This window comes from Stegostoma tigrinum, chromosome 15 (genome assembly GCF_030684315.1).
Source record: "Stegostoma tigrinum isolate sSteTig4 chromosome 15, sSteTig4.hap1, whole genome shotgun sequence".
Taxonomy (NCBI): domain Eukaryota; kingdom Metazoa; phylum Chordata; class Chondrichthyes; order Orectolobiformes; family Stegostomatidae; genus Stegostoma; species Stegostoma tigrinum.
Window position 1 is genome coordinate 10,143,166 of NC_081368.1, and position 18,167 is coordinate 10,161,332.

Sequence of the window (18,167 nt, forward strand, 5' to 3'; positions counted from 1 at the left end):
AGGCTGACCTACATGTGACTCCAGACCTGCAACAATGTGCTTGACTTTTAACTACCCTCTAACATAGTCTAGTAAGTTACTCAGTACACTGTGTAATTCCATGCCAGCAAAGTCGACACCCCTTGATAAAACAAAGGGAAGAAATGTGTAAGGCAACAATATAATTAACTTAAGTGTTATGAGTCTGTCCCCAAAGACTTGCTTACAAAACAAAAACTGTTTACCACAGATTTTGTTCTTTGTGATGACTGGTATGATGTCCCAAATACAACAGCGTATGTGCAGATGGACCACAGTAGCTATTTTTAATGACAATGTCCAAACCCTGCATTGGGAACAAACAGATTCAGGAGGCATGGTTAGTAAGTCCGGAGATGATATCCAAGTTGTTGGTATAGTTGTCAGTGAAGAAGGTTACTTGGAGGTAGCAAGAACTGCAGATGCTGGAGTCAGCGTCAATGCAGTGTGGAGCTGGAGGAACACAGCAGGTCGGGCAGCACTGGAGGAGTAGGGAAGTTGACCTTTTGGGACGGGACCCTTCAGGACCTTGTGTTCCTCCAGCTCCACATTGTATCAAGTGAGGAAGGTTATCTAAGATGACAAAGGTTGGGCCGTGGGCTGATGAGTGGCGGATGGAGTTAAACTTGGATAAAGAACAAACAAGGACGGGACATCTACAATTAGTGGTAGGGCCCCGGGTAGTTTTATAGAACAGAAAGACTTGGGGGTTCGGGTGAATAGTTCTTTGAAAGTCACATCACAGGTAGACAGGGCTGTTCAGAAGGCATTTAGCATGCTTGTCTTCACTGCTCAGATCTTTGAGAACAGGAGTTGGGAAGTCATGTTGAAGTTGTACAGGACCTTGATGAGGGCACTTTTGCAGCACTGTGTACAGTTCTGGTTGATCTGCTATAAGAAAAATGTTATTAAATTTCAGAAATAATGGGAACTACAGATGCTTGAGAACCCAAGATAACGAAGTGTGGAGCTAGATGGACACAGCAGGCCAAGCAGCATCTCAGGAGCAGTAAAGATTTACCAGGATGTTGCTGGGACTGGAGGGTTTGAGTTATAAGGATAGGCTAGGACACGTTGTCTCTGGAGAGTTGGAGATTGAGGAGTGACCTCATAGGTGTTTATAAAATCATGAGGGGCATAGATGAGGCAAACAGCAAATGTTTTTTCCCTAGGGTGGAGGTGTTCAAAACTAGGGGGCATACTTTTAAGGCAAGGGGAAAAAAGACTTAAAAGGAACCTGAGGAGCAACTTTTTCACACAGAGGGTGATTTGTAAATGGACTGAGCTGCCAGAGCAGGAGGAGGATGCAGGAACAGTTACAATGTTTAAAAGGTGTTTGAATAAATACATGAATAGGAAATGTTTAAAGCGATGTGGGCCAAATATTGGCAGGTGGAACTAATTTAATTTTGGAAACTCAGTCCCATCGACAAGTTGAACTGAAGGGTCTGTTTTCATACTGTACGACTCTATGACTTTGTAGCTGCTTTCATGATGTTGTTGAGGATTAAATGTTAGTGATTTCACTCCCCTACTCCTCTTCAAAACAGTGCCATGGGATTGTTCACTTAATAAGGGGCCCCAAGCTTATTCTCATCCGAAAGTCTTCAGTAATGTACGTGTTGTACAACCCAGATACTTGTGCGCAACTCCTGGAATAGGTATTGAACCCTCAGCTCTTCCATTTGAAGGCAAGAATGCTGCCAGCTGAGCTATGGCATATACTTCTGAACAGCTGTCAGCCTGAGAATTGCTGCAGTGACTGCGTTCAGTCGATTTAACAGCAATCTTTGTACGAAGTTAAATACCATGCGTCTTCTGATTTTCTTGTTCTTCAAAGCACGTTGGTCCATCGCTAAGTGCTGAAACTCTTAAATTGTTAAAGCCTTTACACTGACTGTCCATCTGTATTGTTTAAGCTAATTGTTTTCTTTGTACTTGCAGGTGGAGAAAACCAAGGTTCGATCCATTGCTGTAAAGTAAGTTTTTTTTTAAGTTTCTTTGATTTCACCTTGCTGCATTTTTCTATTTGTGTTCAAATGCGACTTTTTTGTTGTATTTGGTTGTGGAATTATTTACGTTCTTTAAGGTGTCCAGGTAAGTAATGGCACAAGCATAACTCAAGAATACTTGGAAGGCACATATTTGTACAAGCCAAGTATGATCCAATTCAATTCCAATGCAACTTTTGCATTGTTTCATTTAACACTTTTTCGGTAAATTTACATCGACTACTGAAAGCAACTGTGTTGGTTTCATTTAGTGAGCTGTAATGATGATCCTCAGGTCAGCCCTAGAGATAAACATGGAAGTAGAGGCTTTTTCTGTGGCTCTAACGCACCCAGGTTTTAAATAGCTGTTGCTGAAATTGTTGTAGCATCTGTCCATACTAAAAACAAAAAAAATGCTGGAAGTCACAGTGCGACAGGCAGCATCCATGCAGGGAAAGCAAACTAGTGTTTCAAGTCTCGATGACTCTTCACCAACTCTGATGAAAAGTCAGTTAGACATGAAATTTTAGCTTGCTTTCTCTTCATGGATGCTGCCTGACTGGCTGTGATCTGCAGCATTTTTTGTTTTCAGTACAGATTCCAGCATCTGCAATAATGTTCTTCTACTCACCCACACTGATGTGGGCTATGGGATTCATGGAGAAATGTAGTCAGGTCTTGCACCATTAAGGAGATAAGATAAAATGATCACAGTGAGTCCTGCACCTACAACTCGCCTTTAGTAATGCTGATGATAACATGTACTTAAAATAGAACATGGAACATAAAGCATAGAACAGTACAGCACAGTACAGGCCCTTTGGCCCACAATGTTGTGTCGAACTTTTACCCTAATTCTAAAGTCTATATAACCTCCACCTGTACCTTATACCATCATCCATATGCCTATCTAATGGCCACTTAATATGCCCCAATGAGGCCGACTCCACTACCCTCTCCAGCAATGCATTCCACGTCCCTACCACTCTTTGAGTAAAGAACCTACCTCTGACGTCTCACCAATATCTACCTCCACTCAGTTTAAAACTATGTCTCCTCGTAATAGCTACCTCCACCCTAGGAAAAAGTGTCTGGCTGCCTTTTCTATCCACACCTCTGATCATTTTGTACACCTCTATCAAGCCACCTCTCATCCTTCATCATTCTAAAGAGAAAAGCCCTGGCTCTCTCAACCGTTTCTCGTAAGACCTTCCCTGCATTCCAGGCAACATTCTGGTAAATGTCCTCTGCACCTTATCCAATGCTTCCACATCTTTCCTGTAATGAGGTGACCAGAACTGGACACAATACTCCAGACGTGGCTGAACCAGGCTTCTGTCTAGCTGTAGCATAACTTCATGGCTCTTGAACTCAATCCCTCTATTAATGAAAGCTAACACACCATACGCCTTCGTAACAGCTCTCTCCACCTGAGTGGTAGCTTTCAGGAAACTATGGACATGAACCCCAAGACTCCTCTGCTACTCCACACTGCCAAGAATCTTTCCATTAACCCTGTATTCTGCTTTCAAGTTTGTCCTTCCAAAATGAATCACCTTAGACTTTTCAGAGTTAAACTCCACCTGTCACTTCTCAGCCCAGCTCTGCATTCTATCAATGTCCCTTTGTAACCTACAACAGCCCCCTGCACTGTCCACGATGTGACCCACCTTCATATCATCACGATCTTGCTAATGCACCCTTCCACTCCTTCATCCAAATCATTTACAAAAATCACAAATAGAAGAGGACCCAGGACAGATCCTTGTGGTACACCACTCATAACTGAGCACCATGTTGAATATTTTCCATCTACTACCACCCTTTGTCTTCTAAGGGTCAGCCAATTGTGAATCCAATCTGCCACATTCCCCCCATCACATACTTCCTTACTTTCTGCATGAGCCTTCCATGGGGAACCTTGCCAAACGCCTTACACAAGTCGATGCATACCACATCCACTGTTCTAATCTTCATCCACCTCTTCAACGAATTCAGTAAGGTTTGTGAGGCATTATCTACTCCTCACAAATCCATGCTGACTATCATGAATCAAACTGTGGTTTTCCAAGTGACCATAAATGCTATCTCTCAGAGCCCTTTCCAATAATTTGCCCACCACTGACGTAAGATTAACTGGCCTGTAATTTCCAGGTTTATCCCTATTCCCTTTTTTGAACAAAGGAATGACGTTTGCCTCTCTCCAATCTTATGGCACTATACCCATGGACAGTCAGGATGAAAAGATCATCGCCAAAGGCCCTACGATCTCTTCCCTCACTTCCCATTGAAGCCTTGGATAAATCCCATCAGGCTCGGGGGACTTGTCTATCTTCAAGTTCCTCAAAATTTCTAGTACATCTTTCTTACAAACATCGACCTCCAGTAATCTACCTGACTGTTTCACACTGTCCTCCTGGATAACTTGGTCCCTCTCAGTTGTGACTACCAAAGACAAGTATTAATTAAGGACCTCTCCTATCTCTTTATGCTCCGTGCACAAATTCCCTTTACAGTTCTTGATCAGCCCTTCCCTTTCCCTGGTCATTCTCTTATTCCTCAAGTATGTGTAAAAAGCTTCAGAATTTTCCTTATCCTATCTGTCAAGGTTTTCTCATGCCGCCCTTATTGCTTTCCTAAGCCCTTTCTTCAGCTCCTTCCTGGATAACTTGTATCGCTCTGGAGCCTTTTCCGATCCTTGTTTCCTCAACCTTACATAAGCATCCTTCTTCCTCTTAACCAGTCATTGGACCTCTGTTGAGAACCAAGGCTCCCTCGCTCAACCACATCTTCCTTGCCTGCTAGGGACAAACAGATTGAGCACATGCAGTATGTACTCCTTAAACAATTCCCATATTTCTATAGTACTCTTCCCTCACAGCATCTGTTCCCATTTTATGTTACCCAGTTCTTGCCTAACAGAATTATAATACTCTTCCCCCAGTTATAAACCTTACCCTATTGTATGTACCTATCCTTTTCCATGATGATTGTAAAGGGAACAGTTATGAGCACTACCGCCAAAATGCTGTCCTACCAACAGGTCTAACACTTGGCCCCGTTCATTGCCAAGCACCAAATCCAAAGCAGCCTCCCCTTGTGTTGGTCTATCTACACAGTGTCAGGAATCCTTCCTGAAAGCACTAAACAAAATCCGCTCCATCTAAACGAATGCAACTAAAGTGTTTCCAATCAATATTTGGCAAGTTGAAGTCACCCGTGTCTACAACCCTGTGACTTCCACAGCTTTCCAGTATCTGCCTCCCAATCTGCTCCTCCACTTCTCTGCAACTATTAGGGGGTCTGTAAAAATAACCAACAAAGTATCTGATATGTACAATGAGCAACTGGAACTAACACATCACAGAGGCTTGGGAAGCTGGGTCACTGACTATATTCAAGAAAGAGATTGACAATGTTTAGGTATTAAAGGCATCAAGGGCAAAAGTAGGAAGGTAGCATAGAGATAGATGATCAGTCACGATCGCATTGAATGGCAAAGCAAGTTCAAAGGGCTGAATGACCTCCTGTTGTGAGTTTCTACATCTCTGTCTAATGTTAGTCATTGCACTGTATGCAGGAATTGAACAGAACATTCCCACACCCACAACACAAATATCTTGAAGCAGACCCAAGCTGACACGGAGTATTAATAAGCTGGCGGGAGAGGCTTCACACGACATGGGCAGAGGCGATGGTCATGATGGTAATGTCAAAAGGCTAGTCATCCAGAGGTCCAACTGAACGATTTGGCAACATAGGTTCAATCTCACTGGGATAGCTGGTAGAATTTAAATTCAATGAACACAATGCGTAATTGAAAGTTAGTCTTGGAAATAGTGACAATGAAAACACCATTGATTATTGCAAAGCACCCATTACTGACATCACTAATAACATTTGCCATCTGACATCTGATCTACCCTATTTGTTGCTTTATACTCACAGCGGTGGTGGCTGACTCGGGAATGTCTGGGCATGGCCAATTAAGATGTACAACTCTTGTTGCTGGCAGAAGTGCCTACATCCCAAGAATGAACCACGTTTACAGAAAAAACTTACATTAAGTTGGAATGTGGGTTTACTGGTTGCCTACCTATGCTGGCGATTAGTCAGTAGTTACCACAGTTGGGATTTTGAAACTGTCCTATATTTTTAATGGGCCTGGACACTTCCTGAGGGAAGTAGTGGAAATGGGCCTTGAGGTCAATGCAAGGCCAACGATTGTTACTGCTGGAAGTGTCTCTAGATAGCGAGCCTGCTGGCTCCTTCCCAGTTTATCTCAAGGTCGGAAAAAACAACCAGAAATCACTGAGTTCCCTCCCCTTTATTGTTTGCCATTTTCAAAAAGGGTTTCTCGGTTGTGATTGTTTGCTCTTTCATTCTTTCAGGAGTATGGCATCCTGAGTGCAAAAAGACAATATTCATTCATTGTTTGTTGTTCTTATTACAAGGCTTGCATTTGCATTTCACAAGACTTTTGCAGGCAAAGCATTCTCAATTAAAATATTTGAAGAAAATACTTGGTTTAATTTTCCAGAGATCATTTCGACAGTGTGTGGGAAAATCAGTGGCAGCAGGTAGATGCCAAGTTTCATACCTGTTGTCGCCTCCATTCCCATTAACTTCAATTTACTTGTCCATTTAATGAATGTAATATGGTGACAGTCAATCACCAGAAAGTCAATAATCCCCCATCCCAACCTTTGACCTTGTCTTGCTTTGGCCACAAAGCTGTCATAATGTTTAACTCTTGGCTGGAGTATATGACAGAATATGTTGGAATGGTAGAGCCTTTACTCTTTTATTTATCAACGTTTGAGCAGCACCAAAAATAAGATATGGCTTGTTGAGACTGGAAGCAAAGATTTGCATTAAATGGGTGCCAGAAGTGGTGAACTTCACAGGTCAGTTCGGGGCCATTTTGTTTTTGACACGAGCAAATATTTGAGCTTGGGCAATCAATCATGAAACGTATGAGTTTGGCAGACTTTAAGGGATATGAGGAAAATAGGGACAAGTTGTAGAAAATGGGCAAGCAGGTAGCCGGCACATTTTCATGTGGGCAAGTGTAAAATAATGCACCTTGGAAGAAATGGGAGCACACTGTGATTGGAAAGACACTGGTGGGGATGCACAATTCGTGAAATTAGTGGACAGAAAATTCCTTTAAAGTGGAAGCGAGGAAAGATAAAGCCTCCAAATAAAAAAAACAAAGACCAATGGCTTTTGTGTTCCGAGATAGAATATAAAACTCAATAAGTCTTGCTAAATTTGTACAAAGTATTAGTTAGGCATCAATTAGAGAGTGAAAGTGAAATTCTATGTGCCATATGGAAGCAAGTACATTGAAGTCAGAGAGGATCATGTTGGGATGAGAAATTGTTATACTAAGAATTAACTTGCGATTGAAGGATAATTTCCACTGATCCAGTGAAATACAAGAGGAAAGTTACCAAAGATTTTTAACATTTAGAGGGATATTGTGAGATGTCATGAGGAAAGATTATTTCCTCTATTTCTTCAAGTAGTGAGGAAGGGTCATCACTGGGAGAATGAGGAATGATTGCTTTAGACAATGAGTCATCAAAGCAATGTTTCAGGTAAAAATGGATAAGTATTTGTACGTATACGGTGGATTTAGCCAAGGGCTATCATAGAAATGATGGGCTAATTGGCCTGATACATTGTAAGCTTACACTACCTTTCAGTGTAAGATTATCAGAGAGAATTCTGATCATGTGGGGATGAGCCGAGCAGTGTGGGATCAGAATATTGAGAGACTGAACTGCTATCATGAAACAGAACTTATTTTTAATGAGATTATAATTCCAGCATTGCTGATTTATTAAATACATAAATAGTTAATAAAGTTTCTCAATGTAGGTTGGCTGATTCCCAAGGTATAGGGACTGCACCTAGGTCAATTAAACTTTAATCCAGATCTCAGCTTTGAATGTATAATGACATGTGCCAGGGTTGCCAGGCTACAGAACAGACACACTTGAAGACAACTAATGCCATCGAGTCTCGGTTATCTGAGACCTAGCCATTTCTGATCGGTCACAGCTCACATGCGTACAAACCAATAAAGTAATCCCATTTTACAATATTAAATAGTAGGTGAGAGAGAAGGAGAAAACAATCCTTCAAACTTCTATCGCTGCTGCCCAGCAGAGCTATTAGAGATTCTAATAAGACAAAGTCGGGAATCCTACAGTGTTCCATATTGGTTTGGTGGCTCAGTGATTAGCACTATTGCCTCATAGCGCCTGGGTTCGATTCCACCCTCAGTCTGTATGGAGTTTGCACATTCTTCCTGTGTCTGCGTGGGTTTCCTCCAGGTTTTCTCCCACAGTCCAAAGATGTGTGGGTTCAGTGGATTGGCCATTTGAACTACAGGGCTATACGGTAGGAGGAGTGGGTTTGTGTGGGATACTCTTATGGGGGGGGGGTTGTAGTGGACTCAATGGGCCAAATGGCCTGCTTCCATGCTGTAGGAATTCTATGATGATATGAAGAACGTAAGAATTTGGAGTGAGAGGGGACAGTTCGGCCCTTCGAATCTGCTCCACTGTTGGATACAAACATGGCTGATCCGATCTCGTCCTCAAATCCAATTTCCTTCCAGGACTCCATAACCTTTCTGTACCATAAGTTCACACTTGATTGTCTGCTCAGCAGCTCCCTGATCTTAAAAAGAAAGGAATTAAAAATCTTGAATCTCTGGGCTTCCTAATGCACACTGCAGCCAATGAAATGCTTTTGACATGTGAGCACTGCAGTAATGTTATAATAAAAACAAATATCTGTGGATACTGGAAAGCTGAAATAGAACAGAAAGTGCTGGAGCAGGTCTGGCAGCATCTGTGAAGGATGAAAGAGAGTTAATGGTCCAGACTCCATGACCCCCAAGCATACAAAATTGTGTAAAACACAATGAATAATCAAATAGTAAGCCGTTGATTTTAATTGAGAGATAAATATTTGCCAGGACATTATTGAGACCTTGTTCCCCATCCTCAGATAGTGCTGTGCCATCATCTGCTTCCATCTGAAAGTACACACCAGGACTCCATTTAATGTTGCATTCAAAAGATGGCACCTCTGATAGTTCTGTATTCTCTCACTCCTGTGGCAAAGTGCCAGCCTAATTTTATGGCCAAGGCTCTGGAATAGGCCATGATCCATGCCACAACCTTTTGAATCTGAGGGAGGAGAGTGTCCATCTTTATCGTCTCTAACCTCTCAAAACATTAAGTTCTCTGTACCCTTTCAATCTGCAAGATCTCCTGCTTCACTACCAGCTGCTTTCACCTGCAGGGCAGTAGGTTTAGGAATTTTGGGCCCCTTACAGAAGAAGGGATGTGCTAAGGAAAGAGGGGATCCAGAGACGGTTTACAGGAGCGATGACAGGGATGAAAGTCTTGTCATGTGAGGAGTGGTTGAGATTCTGAGTTTGTATTTGATGGAGTTTAGAAGAATGAGGGTGATCTGATTAAAATTTACAGAATACTGACAGGCCTGGATAGGGTGGACATGGAGAAGATGTTTTCAAGAATAGGAGCTGAGGGCTGAGCCTCATAGTGAAGGGACTGAGATGCTGAGGAATTTCTTCCGCCAGAGGGTGATGAATCTGTAGAATTCATTGCTGCAGAGGACTGTGGAGGCCAAGTCATTGAATGTATTTAAGAGAGGGATAGATAGTTCTTGATTAGTAAGAGGATCAAGAGTTACAGGGAGATGGCAGGAGAATGGGATTGAGAAATATGTCAGCCATGATCAAATGGTGGAGCAAAATCATGAGCTGAATGGCCTAATTCTGCACCTATATCTTATGGTCTTATGAATTCTCTCTCTTAACCTCTCCCGATCCACCTTCTTCCTTATTTAAGAAGCTCCTTTGTCTAAATTCCCGGTCCCCTGGGCCAATGTCCTTCTCTATCCAGGTGTCAAGTTTTTGTTGGCCATGATGTTATAAAACACCTCAAGGTGTTTCACTCCATTCAGATCCAAGTTTTTGCTGTTGGATCACACTGACCCTGGGCTGACATTTTTATCACTCCAGTTTTAGTTTGAGGAAGAGGAGTGTTAGGAAGAACCCAGGAAATATCCTCACAGAAATGGAGGTAATGGAGAGGGGCCAGACACATTTGCATCAAGATATTTGATCAATCAATGATCACTTAGGGGTCTCAACTCACTGGATATTGGCAACGGGAGCCAGCCCACTGCCGTAACTGATGCTGACCCCACATGCCCACTCTATTAAACTGTCCACAGATCCTGAGAGTCTGGCACTTGCCCTTCCAGCAGCAACCGCACCCTGTCCTATGGTGTTGCTGAGCATAAAAGCTGCTGACTGGATGTATTATAGCATCCAGACCTGAAATGTCAGCTTTCCTGCTCCTCTGGTTCTGCTTGGCCTGCTGTGTTCATCCAGCTTTACACCTTGTTATCTCAGATTCTCCAGCATCGGCAGTTCCTGCTATCTCTGACTGGATGTGTGGGCAATCCTGGTCAATGGTGCTCCTACTGCAGGGCTGTCATTCCTGGGGAATACACGGAAAATAGGAGCGGGAGATTTGGCACTTGGAGCCTGCTCAGCCATGCAGTGTGATCATCCAACTCAGATGCCTGTTCCCACTTTTTCCCCACACCCATTGATCCACTTAGCCTTAAGAACTATGTTTAACGGCCTCTTGAAAAAACAGACATCCTGCCTTTGGCCTCACCTTGACCTGATTGCTGTGTGGTTCAACAGGCCTTCACGAAAAGAGCCTCAATTGACATCCTGCTTTTGGTGAGTTGCAGCATTGTGTCTCATAGATGGTGCATAGCAATGATTCCTGGAAATTGCCAAGGTTCCACACAGCATTAATTTCCCAGGTCATGGACCCCTGGAAGAAAGTTTAGAGTGAATGCTGGTACATGCTGCTGGCAATGAATGTTTAAGGTGGTGGAGGGGCATCATTGAAGCAGTTGTTTTGCCCTTCACAGAGCATTGAGCGTCTGGGGTATTGAAGGAGTGGCACTTATCCAAGCAGCTGGAGAAATCCAACCTAAATTGACGAAAAAGAGAATGTAAGCTGGGATGAGACACAGTCCACTTCCTCGACTGAGGAATAGTGTATGGTGGCTGGCGCAGGTTGAACAAAGGGTTATATCTATGTCAAGCTGCTGTAGATAATGATCAAATAAAGCAAAAAATGAATTTCAGTTTTAGCAGCATTAAGATGAACAATTCTAATTTCACACTTTCAAATACCTCGTACACTTCAAGTAATGCAAACACTTAGGTTTATTGCTGTATAAATATGATTAAATATTCCATTAAAGGTTATTTTACTAACATGTGAAGCTGTATCTCTCAATCTTTGACTGGTGGATTATATCATTCAGGGATTATCTGTCCCTGCAATCATTCTACATTTGCTGTGAAATCACAGCCATTATACTGATATATCAAGCTAGCGAGCAGCGAGTAACTCAAATGCTTCGTCGCAAGAGCAATTGCCAAATAAACTGATGGAATTTGATTGTGTTAATGTGTCATTTGCAAATATAGTTTGCAGAGACTGATGACATTTCTAAATGCTGAACGTAAAAGTAATACCAATACAAATGGGCATTCAAATCATCAGACCCATTTATGAATCATTTTCCCTCCTCCACCTTTCTATGGCATAGCTTGACCATTTTGAAATGAAATGTAAGATTATGAAATAACAACCCATTTTGAATAGGCTTCATGTAATGTTTGAATTGTGAAGGAAGTCGAGACAAACATGTCGACCTTAAGAGGTAGCTCTCAATCTTGACTTCAGAGAGAACTGTTTGCAAAGACGTAATGATCTCCATGGTGTGGGTTTCCTCTTCCCAAAAACAGTCTGATTCTGTGATTATCAAGTGGATTCTGATGAACAGTACATGTCACATCATCAAACAGGCAAAGCAGCCAATTACACTCACATATTCTTACAGACAGCAAAGCAAAAGATTAAGCAGTGATCACCCTTCATTTTTTATTAACATTTCACAGAAAAAAAGTGTAAACAGAACAAACATCTTGTTGAATGAAATCTTAATTTTGGTCATGACATTTTACAAAAACAAAGATAGTTGCTCAGGGCCAGTGAAGCAGTTTATCAGTAATTATCAGCTTTGTATGCTGATTACACCTCATTCAACAACGTGTGACCTTTTCCAGTGATTTTTTACAGAACAACTAAAAATGTAAATGGACACATTTTTACCAGTTCAATGACTTATTTTTAACTGCAATTCAGGAGGCCCTCAACACACTCACTTTGAGGAAGAGCAAATTTTGAGACAGTAAATTCTGAACTTCCATGTTAAACTACGCGTGTGCAGAATCCACAAGATGTTGCCTGATACAAAAAAGTAATGATGGCAAATGTTAGCTGGATCATTGTTGTTACGAAATATGGGCTATTAAGCAGTAGAACGTAGAACAATACAGCGCAGAACAGGCCCTTTAGCCCTCGATGTTGCACCGACCTGTGAACTATTCTAAGCCCCTCCCCCCACACTATCCCAACATTATCCATATGCTTGTCCAAGGACTGTTTAAATGCCCCTAATGTGGCTGAGTTAACTACATTGGCAGGCAGGGCGTTCCACGCCCTTACCACTCTCTGAGTAAAGAACCTGCCTCTGACATCTGTCTTAAATCTATCGCCCCTCAATTTGTAGCTATGCCCCCTCGTACAAGCTGAAGTCATCATCCTCGGAAAAGACTCTCACTGTCCACCCTATCTAATCCTCTGATCATCTTGTAATCCAGTGATTGCAATATTTCCCACAGTTCCACATCGTATTGTCTAAGTTTATTTTGTATCTCCAGTGAGAACCAAAATATCCCTCAAGCTGTGTCATAGAGTTGCGATTAGCAGGAAAGGAAAATGGAACTGTTGGAGATCCTGTGAATGAGTCAACTCAATGTTTTGGTCAGAGAAGTTACTCAGAGAGCCAAAGAGGGCCTTATAGAAAGACAGTAAAGAGGGAAATGTTCATGGAGAGAATTGTAAACATGCAGACTATGTAGCTGCAGGTATGAACTGAGGGAATGGTAACGGGTAGGGAGGATGCACAAGAGCGTTTGCAAAGAATGGCGGGATCTTGGGGATTTGTTCAGAATGGTGGTGTAACTGAGATGGGGAGACAGAAAGGATTGAAGCACAAAGCTGGGAGCTTGAAATTGGAGGCTGTTACAAGGCATTAGGAGCCAATACCAACTGCAAGAGCAAATGTGACATAGATTTAGGATGCATGCAATAAAGCTTTGAATGAGATTGCATTCATGGACAGTGGGAAGTTAGCTGTTAGACTTTTGGAATAGCCAGGCCTTTTGCTTGATCCCTGAGCTAACTGCAGATAACAATGTCCTTGTGCATTATGGTTATGTCCAGAGTTTGGGGAGAACCTGCAAGTGATTATGGTTCCAGGCAGACACCCAAAATCCTTAAGCTCCCAAGTAAGGAGGTATGAGCTCACCCCCCTTCTTTATTCAGTTGTGCTGTCAGTTACTTGCAACAAGGTTAATTCATTAAGGACAAAAACAGAAATTCCTGGAAAATCTCAGCAGGCCTGGCAGTATCTGTGAAGAAAAATCGGAATTAATGTTCTTTTGGTTTCTAATTTATTAAGGATTCTTCCTTTGAGGATACCTCAGTCCTAGGCCAAATTAATTTGCGGCTTAAAATGCGCCAGTACAACCAGTTTTCTTGCATTAAGAAATAAATGAGTTTATTAAATGTTAACTGCAAAACGAAATAGTAATGTATCATGCATAAACAAAGATGTGTCCAAAAAGAGATAACAGGCATTCAGATAAATCTTTGCATCATTTGTGAATAGGAGATAGTGGAATTTTGACAATTGAACAATCAATTTTGACATTATTGTTTTTTGCTGAATTGTTGAAATTCTTTTGTCCTATTTCCATTTGATGATGGTTGCTTGGCAACACTCAAAGCTAGAATCCTTTATGTCCTTTTTCCTTCTGACTGTCTTGTTGGCTGATTGGGTTTTTAATACTCACAGCAAGACAATCCTTTTGCCTGCAATACTGGGGTGGTTCATTGACTGTGACCATCACAACACATTAATGTTCAAACCCAGGCTCGTTCACACAAACCTCAGTTCAACAGCATGCAGGAAGCTAATGGCCCAGTGGCATTAATGCTGGATTGTTAGTCCAAAGATACAGCTCATATTCTGGGCATCTAGGTTTGAATCTTGCCACAGCACATAGTTGAATTTGAATTCAATAAAAGAAATCTGGAATTTGTCAATATAACCATGAATTCATTATTGATTATTAGAAAAACCCATCTGGATTACTCATGTCCTTCAGGGAAGGACACTGCCATCCTGACCTGGGCTAGCCTATATGTGACTCCAACTTGGTTGATTTTTAATTGCCCTCTGGGCATTTAGGGATGGATGATAAATGCTGGCCTAACTAGTGATATCCTCATCCCGTGAATGAATAAAAAGAATGTATCATCTGCCTTGTGTGCACCCACACCAGGGTCACAGTTAGCTTGTAAAACCTTTCTTTTTCTATATTCCTAGAAGGACAAAAGGTTTGCAAGATGTGACTTTCTGCCAAAAGGAGGTCAGCCCATCATTATCTCTTCCTGTTTTATCCCTGTCTTGGCCTGAAGTCTCCCTAACACCTTATAAGGCAATATTCTACTGGTCCCGTACAGGATATTTCCAGGCAGCACTGAATTTACATCCACAGTCTTTTTGTGTCTGGCAACCCTCCTCGCTACAACTCATTTTTGAGTTTAATATCGAAAATGTCCACAGTACTTCAGGGTTCTGATCAGTCATCATAGCATGATCCATCATGTCATCTGGTGCTCTCTTTGGTTTATGTTCTGATATCTGAATGTTACATGAGAATTGAAGATTAATCTGAAACGAATCATGGAAAAATATCATTAGCAGTAAATGCTGCAGTGAAAACACTTGACAGGATTGCCGCTGGAGATGAATAAAAGCTGGTGCTTCAGATTTTTCAGTACTAACCATATGTGTAATATCGCACATATTAATGAAGAAAAATTGTTATTAGGCCATATGTGATATTAAACTTTTATAAATGTAATTTGGCCAACAGCCATATGTGCTGATAAAAATTCATTGAAGACTACTGCACTTTTGACATTCGCCAGAACGAAGTAAATAGTCACTTTTGTTGCTGAGGAATGAGCCTTAGTTTTTACACAGTAGGATAGCACAAGGAGGTGTGACCTGCATGCATATCGTGTCTTTCACTGCCTCAAGAATTCCAAAAGTGCTTTCCAGCCAATGATGCACTTCCAAAGTTCAGCTGCTGTTTAGTGGCCAAAGTGCACCGGTCAATTCAGTCACAGCAAGCTCCCACAAACCATGGTGAAATAAAACATCTATGTTAGGCATTGGCTGAGAAATAACTATTGCTTAGGAAACTCTATTTCTTCCTTTGAGAGTGCTGACAATGCCCGATTTCATTGCCTCCTCTAAGAACCAGCACCCCAAACAGTGCAGCACTCCCTCACAACCATGTTAGAGTAATTGTCCAGATTATGGACAAAAGTGGAACTTGGAAGAGTCAAGCAAGCTCCCCACTGAGCCAAGACACCTAATAATGGGCAGTATTTCCACTCACTGTGTGACGCAAACTTCACTAAATGCAAGATTATTTCTGGCTAATTGCAAAAATGCATTTTGATCTGTTCTGTCCTTCTTATTATTTTTACGCAATTAATAGCATCTGACCCATTGCTTCTAAACTTTGGTTTGCCTTTTTGTCTGCGTTGCCAACACTGTTGAAAGATGAAGTGCTTTCGATCAGTTGAACTTTTTCCCAGTTGCTTCACAAGAATGTTCTTGCCCTCTCACTGTCAGAACTCTCTACCCTGAGTGTTTATTTTCAAATTGAGCTTAAACATTGAGAAGAAGACCATTGATTATTAAATTTAATCTCCTTTCCTTTGCATTCCCATCCACAGCTAGTACGGAAGTGTCTAGAAAAATATATCTATTATACAGTTATATCTATTGCACTACTGACATGAAAAGTTCCTGTACTTAATTGTATGTGCTCATCATCTGCACTGTAAATTTTAAAATGAAGTTCTAACCTTTCTCTAACAGGAGGTTTTTGTTCTTTGATACATGGGAATTCAGGTAGCCCAGTAGATCCCTGGAGAACATGTTTAAAGTATGGTAATTGTAAAGTGATGTCAATTCTTCTAATAGTCATACTTTTCACCTATTTGTGAAAAACTAGTTGCTTCTGCTCACAAAGGGTCACTCAATTAACTGAATGCTAAGACATTCCTTCGTATTGTTTCTGTACAAGGTGCTCATATCTATAGGTCCATACGATGAGTGGTTAGCTCCACCAGTTAACAACTGTTGCGCACAAAGCAGCCAGACCAGTTGAAACCAATTCAACAAACTATCAGCCTTTCCATTAGGAACAGATGGAATGAATCAGTGACTAGGTGAAAGTACCATTAAATTGATGTATCCATTGATCAGCAGTCTGCTTTGTGTTGAGACGTAAAGTTTGCTCCTCATCCTGGAAGCTGTCTGCTGCTTTTGTGAGCTCACACAATAAGGACTGTTCAACCTGTTTGATCTCACAATTCCATATTAGTGACCTCCACATGTTCCAGTTACAGCATTGGGCAAACTTTCAAATCAGCACAGTGCCCCTACCTTGATTAATTTTTCAGGAAACATGGTCCAGCCTCGGTGTTTCTTTTGTTCTTGGGTTTCAGTAAATGTTGGCAATGTCGTGTTCGGTGCTTCCACGCTGATACAGTGAGATGGTGGTGAGGGATATCATCCTTGGGTGAGAGGTTTTGCTGCTGACATTAATGATGTGGAGGTGTTGGTGTTGCACTGGGGTGGACAAAGTCAGGAATCACACTACACTGGGTCTTGGTTCAACAAGTTTATTTGAAAGCACAAGCTTTCACAGTGCTGCTCCTTCGCCTGAAGAAGAACATATAGAACATAGAACATTACAGCACAGTACAGGCCCTTCGGCCCTCGATGTTGTGTCGACCTGTCATACCGATCTCAAGCCCATCTAACCTACACTATTCCATGTACGTCCATATGCTTATCCAATGACGACTTAAGCGTACCTAAAGTTGGCGAATCTACTACCGTTGCAGGCAAAGCAGTGCTCTAAAAGATTTGTGATTTCAAACAAACATTTTGGACTATAACCTGGTGTCATCTGGCTTCTGACTTTGCTGACATCAAAGCAGAGAGGAAAGATGGTTGGAAAAGATAGTACTGAGCAACAAGCTGGAACTCTGAGGTGAGGGAGTTCACAGAAGGAGGACCAAGAGCATGGAAGGACAGAGTCCTTAATGCTGCGTTTGTGGGTTTTACAATTTTATTGGGAGATACACAGGAGCAAATTCTTGATTTGTCATTAGATTGACGTTGGCCACTGCTGTCCAATGATGCAGCTGGAACTCCAAGGATTAACTCTATCCATTTCTGTTTAGCCTATTTATACCACTGGAGCATTGAACTGGTGAAAACCAGGCTGTAAACTCTAAGCAGCTTCAGTTGATGGCACAGCCTTCCAATGTCCTTCACCTACATCATGCCCTCTCATTCCCCTGAGCATGCCTTACATCAAGAAATGTTAAGTGAGCAGCATTGTGTTATGCTTCCCGAACAGTACAGAGAGACTGCTACACCTTAATCTAATGAGGTATAATAATTACAAAGTATTAAAAGTAATCCAGTACTTCATGGAAAAAAATAATAGTAAGGTTCATTCCTATGAAGACACATCTAGAACTCCATTCTCGTTGCCCACCAATGGTTGCCTGAATATTGTTGGTGCAGAAGCTTCATATATTCTACAGCGAGTGTAAAATAATTTATTCTGCAGTTTCCTCAGGCGAGTTTCATGATTTAGATGTATGTGTACTGGTAAAGGTCCTTGACATTGCAGTGTCAATTACTGTTGTTCTGACTACTGAACTTGGGATATCGTCAATTTATTAACAAAAGGAGTTCTCAAATATCCACCTACAGATGAAATTAATTCCTTCCTTCGTTCTGCTTTGTTCTTTGTTTTGTGATACATTTTGAGAAGTAATTATG

At 41.6% G+C, this 18,167-nt stretch overlaps 1 protein-coding gene across 6 annotated transcripts in view; it reads left to right on the forward strand.

Moving 5' to 3' along the window:
- The window catches only part of aff2 (AF4/FMR2 family, member 2), a 538,364-nt gene that overhangs the window by 406,707 nt on the left and 113,490 nt on the right, over positions 1 to 18,167 (forward strand). For all 6 annotated transcript variants that reach the window (XM_059651333.1, XM_059651335.1, XM_059651330.1 and 3 more), the window contains one exon: positions 1,963 to 1,997. In XM_059651333.1, coding sequence (XP_059507316.1) covers positions 1,963 to 1,997 — 35 coding nt within the window. The remainder of the gene's footprint in view (positions 1 to 1,962; positions 1,998 to 18,167) is intronic.